This window comes from Haliotis asinina, chromosome 1 (genome assembly GCF_037392515.1).
Source record: "Haliotis asinina isolate JCU_RB_2024 chromosome 1, JCU_Hal_asi_v2, whole genome shotgun sequence".
NCBI classification, from domain to species: domain Eukaryota; kingdom Metazoa; phylum Mollusca; class Gastropoda; order Lepetellida; family Haliotidae; genus Haliotis; species Haliotis asinina.
In genome coordinates, this window is record NC_090280.1 from 4,705,736 (window position 1) to 4,718,070 (window position 12,335).

Consider the following 12,335-nt stretch of genomic DNA (forward strand, 5'->3'; position numbering starts at 1 on the left):
TCTTATTTTCGATATGACCACAACAGCTTGCCCACTTTATGAACTTATGTTAATGCAAATATTCCATAAAACATTGCAACCAGTGTCCTCAATTTTGTTGACAGCCTACATTTGGCGATTATCCAGACACCAGTCATTTCATGTATCTTTTCAGTGAGTAAACAGTAAAGAGTAATGAATGTTTTATAAATATTTCATTTTTCTTTAGCGGTGGGAAACATTGCCATCTTCATGGCAAACACTTCTTGTAGAAGCATGGCCAGTGTACTACCCAGTTGCCTTAAGCAAAACATGTTCTTTGTGCGAGACGTAGATCAGGATATGTTTACTATTTTCACTAATCTTCTAGAGCTGCCGAAGAGTACATTGCTGAATTATTTTATTTCTACATTCTGCATTAAGGACAAGGACTTTGCTATGATTACACACCCTTTATACACATATAGCGTAAGGATTACACACAACTTTCACAACACTTGAAAAGACTGGCATGGAGGAGGGGTTCTTTTCTCTGAAATGCAGAAAGAGGAAATAATTACTGTTAGAGAATTTCACATGACTGGAATCTTCTGCTCCCAGTGATTCACATCCTGGATTCTCCGGTTCTCTTACGACGGGGTGTGTTATCAGTTCAAGGTGCGCCCCTTCGGCATTGCCATGGCCCCAAGGGTGTTCACCAAGCTCAATCTTCTGCTCCCAGTGATTCACATCCTGGATTCTCCAGTTGAGGGGAAAATGGCACAGATTCACAAAACTGGACATTCCTTTTCATAGAAATCGTCCTTGGGGTACATATATGCATTTTCTGCTGCCGGAAAATGTCACGTGACAGTTGTAACAATGTTTTAATAAAATATTGTACAATAAACAAAAGTCTTTTTGTGTTCATTTGTGTTCATCACCACGTGGAGTCACCCCTCTGCCATGCATGCGCAAGCAACCAGGTAAGCATCCCAACCCGTATCATCATTCCTGCTGCTGTCACCGTATTGTACAGATGTGCTGGAAAAAGTTCTTACCTACAAGTTGAATTCCTTGTGTGTACGTCAGAGATGCCTGAGTCTCCCTCTACTGTATGCATGGTTTATTCGTTCTTCTAGAAGGAACAGAACGTTTATTTCACCAGGTGTTCACTTGTTTCTGTCCATGATTAAGTTGTGTTAGCGCTGGCTTTCCCGTGGGTTACGCACATGTTGCTTTCCCATGGTGGGAAGTAGGCATCCCCACATGTGGAATATTGCGTCTTGTACCAACTATTTCACACTGCGTGTATTCACGTAATTTTCAAAATTTTGTACGAGATATTTTTTTTACTCTTACGAATTTTAATGCTATTTAAGTTTTTTTTTATAAATAACACACTGCACGACTCACTATGTGTTGCGGTGCTTGGTGTTTGCTTATGCCTAGCAATTGGCTTTCAGGCGTTTACGGCGTGTACATGATGTGGGACGAATATCCCGCCCCAGGATAAACATACTAAGTGTATTTGCTGTCTTGAGAAGGCTGGCCATGACCTTGAGGTCTGCGAACTCTGCAAGGGTTTCTCCCCCCGGGCCAGAAAGAGGAGGGCGGCGGACTTGCTTTTTTACAAGGAGTTGCGCGAGGCAGGAGGGGAGCTGTCGGAGCTTCCCCCATCCAAGTCCGAAAAGGCTAAGCATGCTAAGTCTAAATCTAAAAGTAAGCCTCAGTCGACTACTTCGCAGTCTGCCCTTGCTTCTTCTTCTCCCTCTGGTTTTGATATGAATCTTATATCCCAGCTGTTTCAGCAGCACATGGACTCAATGAAGTCCCTCGTCCATGAGTCCGTTGGAGGTCTCCGGCAGGGGGTTTGGACTGTTTTAGCTCGGTGCCTGGAGTGGAGGGTGTCCTGGGCTCTTCCTTTCCCACTGTTGCCGTTCGCTCGTCCACCGGGTCGGGGTGTGGTTCCTCCTTCCATGGGGATTCCGCCTCGGCTTTGGGCTCGGAGGTCGAGGTTATGGATGTTGGGGAAGTGGAAGAGGCCGAGGGAGCTTTCCGTTTTTCCCCGGCCTTACGGGAAGTGCGTCTCCGGATTGCACAGGCTATTCCCCAGGCCGCAGTCCCGACTAGCCATCCGGACTCGACTGAGTTCCGCCTGCCGGGCGAGGCGTTTGCTCCTCGGCAGCCCTCACAGACGCAGCTCCGCATTCTCCCCTCTCTGGTGCAGGATGTGATGGATCCTCTCCTGGCTGGTACACGTCTCCGCTTTGACCTGCCTGAGCTGGTGTGGCGTTATCAGTTGATGGATGACTCTCTCTTTCTTGTGCTGGTGGTGGACGAGTGCGTGTTCATCTCGGTCGCCCCCGGGGGAGGCTCGACTTCCTCGGGTGCAGCTCCGGCTGCCAGGCAAGGACGTTTAGTTCCACCCTTTACCCAGTCGGGAGCCCCCCTGCGGCAGGCATACTGTTCCTATGAGGAGGTCTGTTGGAATGCCATGCAGCTGGTGTGAGTGGTGGTCCATGCGGCTTACCTCTTCTCATTACAGAGGTCAGCCCTGGAGACGGGGCAGAACTCTGGGGACGTTTCCCCAAATGTAGTGCTCCTACGTCAGTTATCCAAGGTGCAGGCCCACCTGACACGCGATTCCTTGCGATCGGCGGCATCAACGGTGATGTGCGCAGTCATGGGGATGTGCAAGCTGTGGCTGTCAACGTCTCGGTACTCGGCGGCTACAAAGCAGACCTTGCTGGCCCTTCTGTTTCGGCTGGGGGCAATGTTGTTTCCGGGGGCGCAGCAGGTCATTCGGGAGGCTGCAGCGGCTGCGACGTCATTTAACGACTCGAAAACCTTGCTGGAGCAGCCGCAGGTTTCTCGCCCCTGCGCTCCCGTAGCGAGTTCCTTTTCCAGGGCGCGGCCTACGCCCAAGTCTGCTGGCTGGCTTCGGCCACTGGGCAGGAGTAGGAAGAGGAGCCACCTTTAGTGGTGGACCGATGTCGGGAATCTCTCCAAGGGGGTCCCTTTGGAGCTCCCGACGCCAGCACTTACAGTTCGAACCGATGCGTCCCTCATGGGCTGGGGGACTTTCTGGGCAGTCTGTCGGTGTCCGGACGCTGGTCCGAAGCTGAAGCCAGTCTTCACATCAATGTCTTGGAACTGAGGGCTGTGTGGTTGGTATTCGAGCACTTTCTGGATCATGTCAGGGGCCAGGAGATTCGTCTTCCGATGGACAACCAGACGGCCATGACTTACATCCTGAAGCAAGGCGGCACAGTGTCCCAAGCGCTTCTTCGGGAGACATGTGATTTCCTCCTCTGGTGTGACAAGTACGACTGTCAGGTTTATCTCCCGGGGCTGGAGAATGTGTGAGCAGACGCTCTCTCTCGCTGGATCCTGGCCCTGCACGAGTGGATGCTCGATGGGCAGATATTCGGAGTTATCTCCCAGTTGTACGGATCGTTCCAGGTGGATCTGTTTGCGTCTGGCAGGACGAATCAGGTACCCGTGTTTTGCTCTCGGATACCGGACCAGAGGGCGTTGGCATCCGACGTCTTTCTGCTGGATTGGACGGGACAGGTCCTGTGGGCGTTTCTGCCACCTCCCCTGATTCCCCGTGTCCTCTCCCAGCTGTCCACCCAACCAGCTCGGCTGCTTGTGTTACTGGCACTGCTTTGGCCGTCACAGAGCTGGTTTCCGGTAATTCTCAGGTTTCTGGCTCAGCCTCCAGTTCTATTACCTTTGCAACCGGACATTCGCCACACCCCAATCCACGAATTCAGTGGATGGCTTCTGTCAAGTCCAGCCTCGAGGCAGTTGCAGACACAATTCTGGCTTCGAGGTGGGATTTGACAAACGTGCAGTATGAGGATAGGTGGTCCCGCTATGCGCGCTGGTGTTCAGATAGGGGGATTGCAGATCCCTTTTCTGCAGATTTAGTCTGAGTATTGGAGTTCTTGCTAGCTCGTTTGGAAGAAGGCTTGGCAGCTTCGACCATTCGCGGCTACTCCACCGCTATTTCCACCTTTCACACCCCTGTTGATGGCGCTCTTCTGGGGCAGCACCCTCTTGTACAGTGCTTTCTAGCAGACGTGGATCGGGTTCGACCTTCTGTCAGGCGAACTAGCCCACCTTGGGATGTGTCAATTGAGCTTGATTGGCTGTCCACTCCCACTTCTCACGTCTATCGGCTATTTCCATTCAGCTGTTAACATGGAAGGCTGTGTTTCTGGTGGTTGTAACATCTGGGTGAAGGGTTGGCGATTTACATGCCATGTCGGCAGACCCGGCGCTGACAGTGTTTCACCTTGTCGTGTTAGTATTCGCCTCCCGCATACTTACCGTCCGAAGATCAATCACGCTTTCCATGTGACAGCTCCTATCAAACGGTTTGGCCGTACAAATGAGCAACTAAATTTCTCAGTTTGGCACCCCAGGTTTTCATTCCCCAATATTCCTGGTACCAAAGGAAGATTCAGTCAAACTGATAGTAAACAAGAAGATCTTCAATGTCAGATGACTCGAACCTTCCCTCCCCACTTCAGAATGTAACCTCCACTGCTCTGCTTCAAATGATCCTCCTACCAGGAGACTTCATAGACAGTTTCTGCAATATGTGTATCTTCATGTTCCGATTCATGGCTCCTTACTGGCCTGCTTGAAGTTGGTTCGTCGAGCTTCTATTTCTTGCTGATCCAGACCCATAGTTTCAGCCCATGTGTTGATCCATCCACCCTCCTATCAGCTACAGTGGTCTTCACAGATGTTACATCTTCATGTCTGGTGCACCTATAGAAATCTTTCATTGCCAAAGGGTATTTCAGGAGATTGTTGGTAGCAAACACTTTGGCGTGATATACTTCTTCACATCCACTTCATGATCACAAGTGGGAGAAACTTCACGACAGACTGCAGATTGAAGGGCATACCGTCTCCTGCTACTGCATCTGCCAAGTCTGCTTCTTCTGCAGTACATACTTCTTAGCTGGCGTGGATCGGGTTCGGCGTGCATGGAGGTGTGCCAGCCCACCTTTAGATTTGTCAATTAGGCTAGATTGTCTGTCTGGTCCTACTTTCTCACGTCTATCGACCATTTCTATTCAACTCTTAACATGGAGGTGGTGGCATCTGGGGGGAAGGGTCTGTGATTTTCATGCCATGTCTGCAGACCAGGCACTGACTGTGTTCCATCCAGACAGTGTCAGTATTCGCATCCCAAATAGTTACCATCCGAAGATCGATCATGTAAGAGCTCTTATCAAACTTCCTACTCATACCCAGTCTTCCACATTGGAAACCTAGGCAATGAGCACTCACCCGTTGGATGTTCATGTGACCCTCAAGATCTATAGCAAACGTATGAGTACTCTGCTGTTCTTTTGTTATGGTGGCGGGAAGGATGGCTCTCCTGCAAGCAAGCAAACACTTTCTCGCTGCCTTGTATCAGTTATTTATGAGGCAAGCCTCCTCCTCAGGTTGAAGGCTCAATTGACCATGGCAGTGACCACTTCAAGGGCTATTACAGCAGTGCTGCCCATGGAAGAGATTTGCTCTGCTGCTGTTTGGTGCATCTTAGCGCTCATATTCGTCATAATTAAATTTGTGTTTGTGAGATCACTATTAGCTGGTCACGAATGCATGGCAGACAGGTAACCCAACGTGGTGGAGGCCGTATAATACTTAAAATAGGCTTTTTGTTTATTATACAATATTAAGACATTGATACAACTGTCACATGACATTTTCAGCAGCAGGAAATGAAAATGTGTACCCCAAAGATGATTCTCTTTAATGAATGGAAACCTCTACAGGTCTATCTGAATTGTAGAGATAAATGTGAAAACATTTTTTTTTTGTTATATCTGACTGTTCTTCACAACTCTGGTACATATTGTGCTGTAACTGCTTGACAATAAAAATCTCTTTATAGGTGCTTTTCAATAAAAGTCTGGATATCATGTGATTATTTCATTTATGACAGCATGTAAACAGGCATTTTGTAGATTTGGGTTGAAAAGTACAAGAACAACCTTTCTTCATAAAGAGGGTTTGAAAACTGGAATCACATCCAGTGTTCAAATTAATTTTTGGAATGCTGTATGTTTAATTTATTTTCAACAAGTCAACTTGAGGATGAAATTCAATATAACCTATTTTCAGCCAAACACATAGAATTGCTCTATAGAACCCTGCCAACTTGCAAGATCAATTTTGATTTATTCCTTGTATTCTGTGAAGTCTTTTCAGAATCCTTTTATTCCAGCGCATGTTAAATAATATCTCATGTTTTCATGGCTAACAATCATATCTAGTTCCGTATAGAAATGTTGTGAAATCACTTACACCATCAACAAAAACTGATAATATCTACCCTTTGTTTCCTTTTGTCCCTTTCCCTTAATAGCCCATTGTTTCAGGCAACAATAGATGTTTCTTCCTGCGCCATTTCCTGATCTTTATACGTCCGTGTTGCCTGGTGTCAGTCAGCGGAATGTCTCCATCATGATGTACTCACTGTTATATATAGATTCTACACTTTATGTGCAGCTGGAAACCTTACATTTGAATATCACAGTTACACTGGTTCATCGCTTCCTTGAACAACATCAGGATGTTAGCATAATGGAGAAGGACAGACCAAATCTGGGCATTAATGAACAAGGAGATAAATAGCTGTGTCATCAATTTAGGTCAATATATTGTGTAATATGTAAGACACCTGTGAAGGTCTGAGTTAGAACTGGCCTTCAGCTATCCATGACTGGTGAAAGTTGACTAACAGCTTCGGGCAGTCAGGCTTGTCAAATGGTTGACACATGTCATTGTATCTAATTGTGTAGAATGATGCTTATGCTGTTTATCACAGTATTGTCAGGTCCAGACTCGATTATTTGCAGTCTCTTGCCATACAGTTGGAATATTGCTGAGTGTGGTGTAAAATATCCAAACGGGTACAGATATCAATTTCTAAATAAGAACAAGGAGACATTCAGGCAAGCAGATGTACCCCAACAGACAGCTCTGAATGAAAATAAAAATACTGCGGTACTCAATTACGCTGGATAATGTGCTGTGGTACTCAATTACACTGGATAATGTGCTGTGGTACTCAATTACACTGGATAATGTGCTGTGGTACCTTCTGGCAAACGAGGGCATCATACTAGGTATATGTGAGTTCTGCTCGGCTGCTCTTCTGTAAGGATAGAAATCCACCTAACAGAATGCAGCCAAACTGTTTGAAGAAGCTGACTTCTGATTAGTTGTGGAACCTAGACAGGTCCCATGGTAGGTCTGTCCATGGTGTATAAAGAGAATGTATTTTCTCTCAACTGAAAATGTTCTAATTAGGTTTTCCATATTTGTTTCAGGTGGCTTGGATTCCGACTAGAATTTCTTGGCAACACAATAGTTCTGTTTGCGGCCCTGTTCTCAGTCATTACAACAGATCTGCCCAGTGGAATTGTAGGTCTGTCTGTCTCGTACGCTCTGCAGGTAATATAGCAAACACTATCTTATAACAACACACCTGCCCAGTGTTATAATAGGGTCTGTCTCGTATGCTCTGCAGGTAATACAGCAAACACTATCTTATAACAACACACCTGCCCAGTGTTATTATAGAGTCTGTCTTGTACGCTCTGCAGGTAATACAGCAAACACTATCTTATAACAACACACCTGCTCAGTGTTATAATAGGGTCTGTCTTGTATGCTCTCTTTTGCTTCAAAAGTTTGTCCCATCCAAGCTAGAGATAGAGCTGATTTTGACAGAATCAGTTGTAATGCTAGTACCTGTCATTGTGAATAATCCATGGTAACCTGCCGAGGTTTGATATTTTCCTGACCTGGTCATTGACACTGATTGGTTGGATGAAAGGTTGTTCTGGCATAGTCTCATTGTCCTCAGATCTTTATTTGTAGTAGAGAGAATTAAGATCTGATTTTGAGATTACCCTCATGATAAACAGTGTGTTAGTAAATGTTAACATTGATATGTTGTTGACCAATTGTGTTTTGATAAAACTTTGTCATAAATCACCTGACAAGAAATAATGTGTGTCACCAGCAACAGCATCATTTACGTCAATCATGAGAAACAATATGTACCTCATAGACATGCCAAATTGTTACTGGTACATTGATCAGTGCGGTCATGACTTGAATTAAAATATATTCCCCTGGACTCACAGTTTTAAAACAGTTTTAGTTGTTCAACTTATCCCTAATTGTGAGGAGACATGACATTAAGATTTAATCTGTTGCATGTTTTCTATGTAATTAATAAAGAATTAAACTCATTTCACTTTCAGAAATAAAAACTATCAAAACATATTAAGAAATACACGAATCCAGCCAAATCTGTTGTTTGCATTCTGAGATAAAGAATATCCTTGGTTTCCCTCATCTTACAGATCACCCAGGCTCTCAACTGGCTGGTACGAATGACCTCTGACTTGGAGACCAACATTGTGTCTGTGGAGAGGATGAAGGAGTATTCAGAGACACCAACAGAGGTAATGTATGCGGGTTGAGCAAAACGCATGGATAGAGTTACAATGTTTGTATTGCAAACATCAACATATGAACCATGACCATAGTCCTGTAGAAAGTGCATTAATCAAGTTAACTAACATGTCCATGTTACAGGTATAAAGCTCTGCTAGTCAGTGTCACAAGCTTGCATTTTTCACTGGTTCATTATATGTAAAGCCAGAAACTGCCCCGATGCATGATGATGATATTCCCAATCACCCACGGTGTTTTGACAAACACTAGTTACTGAAAATGTAATCTAATCCCTTTTCAGATGATGATGATGATGATGATGATGATGATGATGACAATGATCCCAGCTGCCTGGATGTTATGATGTCCAGTGACATCTGTGTTGTGGATGTCAATAACCTGTGTATGATAATGGTTTGCTTATGTCCATTACACATTTCAGGCTGAATGGATTGATCCTTACCGCAAACCCCCAAGGTTGTGGCCAGATGAGGGCAAAGTGACGTTCGAGAACTACATGACCCGGTACAGACCTGAACTTGACCTTGTGTTGAAGGGCATTTCCTGCAACATCAGCGGTGGCGAGAAGGTAATGGAGAAATGACGACAACATTATGGATGTTGGTCATGCTTAGCTCACAATTATTATTATTACAATTATTTGGTCAACAATATGGTCACATGTTGAGTTCCAAGAACAAGTTAACTCCATTTAATTGGCTCATACAAAAGGCATTGGATAATGGGGAGTAGTGTTAGCCTGGACACCCTATACTTTCCTTGTCTCAAACTAAGAGATAAAATAATTTGATCCATTCTCTCTATTTTTTCAACATTAAAATCTCATTCCAGTGTTATCATATTCACCAAATTATATACCCCTTCTACTCTATAATCTGCATCCTGCACAAGAAAAAGGACTTCTTTGACTGGCATTCTAGAAGTTGGGTAGTTGAAGGATGAGAACTATTTTATGGATACAAAACTTCTTTATTTTGTATAAGTGACATTTCACCATAGATTCTTATGTTGTTATCAAGCAAGGGCTCCCCACTATCCCCCCTCATCACCAAGGTCTGCATGACCCACCTAGAAGAAACTGAACTACAAACATGCCCGAGTGAACCCACCTGCTGGTTCTGGAAAGTTGATGACACTTTTGTCATTTTCTATCTGACGACCCCATCATCCTTCTCCAACACCTGAACTCCCAACACCCCAGTATGCAATTTACCATGAAGTTAGAAGCAAACAACCGGCTTCCCTTCCTAGATATCCTGAATCAAGGAGATTACAAGAAACTCAACACCAGCGTCTGCCTGAAACCACATGGACCAGCATCTCCTTTTCACCTCCAGTCACCTTATCCAAGTCAAGAGAGGGATAATCTCCACCCTGACCAGACAAGCCAAGAATATCTGCTCCACAACAGCATCCTTAGACATGGAGTTGGGCCACCTCAGACATGTTTTCACCAGCTACAGCAAACATCCTGCATCGTTCATCAGCAAGACCATCAACAACACGCAAGACCCTGACATCAAGGCTCCCCGGCAACAAACAGCCCCCCTTCACCATCAGCCTTCCCCTACAGTGGCCAAACTAGCCATCATATCAGACAACTTCTTAAACAGCAAGTCAACATAGAAGTCATCTTCCAAAGAGACAACACCTTACAGAACCCCCTGAAGGTGTTGTCTACCAGACAGAATGCAACTGCAGTGAATGTTACATTGGTGAAGCCTCAAGACTAGTTACAATTAGGATCAAAGAACACCAGGCCTCAGTGAGAGACAAAGACTCTAAATACGCCATAGCTGACCATCTTAAAGCCAATCCAACTGATTGACATCAACATCAGATGGAACACCGCCAAGCTCATCGAGAGGGACAAGACTGACTTCATAACCGGAAACTGATTGAAGCTTTCCATACAAAGAACATTAGCCCATCCATCAACAGAGATGTTTCATCCCCAAGGCCTTTCATTATTTTTCATGTAACCCTGCCCAGCTATTGTACATTTACCCTTGTATCCATCCAACTCCTCTGGCTTCCTGACAGTACCTCATCGCCTATGTACACCACTCACTACTGGCTGTCAATCAACATCCCTTGTTTACACAACCATCTTCATTTTCTACTGGCTTCCATCTACATACATAAACCTCATCTATTGTATAAGCAACTGTTGTGTTGGTTTCGGGCTTATTAGCATATTACTTTGTCATTTGTGTTTTTTTGGTCAGTGAGTGCATATTAGAGCTAGTGTTTCATTGGGTGAATACTGTAATGATTTTGGATGATCACTTGCTTCAGACTGTTGAAATGTAACGAAGGGAGATAATTCAAGTCATATACTCTGCATACTATATGCATTAATATGAATTACACTCTCTCTGTAGTTAGGTAAAGAAAAGACTAAGAATACACTTCTAACGCTTCACACAGTGATTACCATTTGAAGATGTTCATTCCTCTCCCCCTGTAAATAGGTAAACTTGAGACTAAAGTAAAGATACTATTCTAACGTTGCACACTGTGAGTACCAGTTGACGATGTACATTCCTCTGTACATATAGATTGGCATTGTGGGCAGAACTGGTGCTGGGAAGTCATCTCTCACTGTGGCGCTGTTCCGGCTGATTGAAGCTGCTGGTGGTCGGATCGTTGTTGACGGTAGAGCTATTGATGACATGGGTCTGCATGACCTGAGGTCAAAGCTGACTATACTACCACAGGTAAAACATCCGAGATGTTCCTTCCATACTTGAAGACATAACAGCCAGTGATGGCAACCTTTCCTATTTGGGAAACATATTGTAACTGAAGCTGGAACTTTGATGATCTGAACACTGAGGAGAATGGTAAGGTGATGGTTGCTATGTTCCAGGACCCAGTCATCTTCTCTGGCACCCTGAGGATGAACCTTGATCCCTTCGACTCTCACATCGATGAGGATCTCTGGCAGGCATTGGAACATGCTCACCTCAAGACATTTGTGTCAGAGCTCCCCAGTCAGCTGGAGTATGAGTGTGGAGAGGGTGGGCAGAACTTAAGGTAGGCAAAATGTGTGAGGGTGTGTAGCGCGCCCTTCAGCATCAGCTGGTTTGTTCTCTTGACTGAATGAATGAGTTAGACAGTAGATTCAGGAATTTTCAAAGAGTGAGATTCAAACTTGCCTCAACCCTCCTTCACAACTCCACCAATGCAAAACATTCGCTTCAGTGTGAACTTATGTCATTTTCAAAGGGGGTTGATGTGGTGGGGTTGGGGGGTGTTTCGAACATTTGAAAGGTAACCACAAACTCATGTAGAACTTTGGACCTTTGTCCATTATGTTTTTTTTACTGTGAAAGTAGCCCCTCAGTGACATCTCAAATTTGAATCAATATCCGTATATGATCCTAAATGATCCCTGCTGAGAATAGTATCCAATGTATGATAAAGCTTGTTTTGCCCTAAGTAGTTTTGCAAAGTAAGTCCATTGTCTGTCTCTTTGTCTAAAGACATATTTCTAATCCAGTAACTTGAAAGCTAATGGTTGGATTCTTTTTGTGGACCATCTTCTTTGTCTAAAGGAGACAGACAGTTCGACAGTTGATTATTGTTTATAGAATTACAACAATTTACAAATTTTTCCTTGGAAAAGCTTGATTTTTCTTAATCCTGACTCATGCTCAACTGCTTATCTCCTCTTCCTGGTGAAGGTAGTGGAACACCTGAAATCCCTTGCAGTTCCCTTCTAAAAGAAGCTGATGTAAAATTCACAAAAACCTTTATGTTCTGCTCATACTCATTTTAAATTTTGCATTAAATTGTCTGAAGCAGAATTCTTAATATATTTACGGTCTGTTCACAGATGCGCTAGA

General features: G+C 44.5%; 1 protein-coding gene across 1 annotated transcript in view; it reads left to right on the plus strand.

The window, feature by feature from the left end:
• Nucleotides 1–12,335, plus strand: part of LOC137286507 (multidrug resistance-associated protein 1-like) — a 103,969-nt gene that overhangs the window by 78,361 nt on the left and 13,273 nt on the right. The window contains exons 24-28 of the mRNA XM_067818425.1: nt 7,326–7,449; nt 8,370–8,471; nt 8,906–9,052; nt 11,046–11,204; nt 11,357–11,523. Of these exons, the coding sequence (XP_067674526.1) occupies nt 7,326–7,449; nt 8,370–8,471; nt 8,906–9,052; nt 11,046–11,204; nt 11,357–11,523 (699 nt within the window). The remainder of the gene's footprint in view (nt 1–7,325; nt 7,450–8,369; nt 8,472–8,905; nt 9,053–11,045; nt 11,205–11,356; nt 11,524–12,335) is intronic.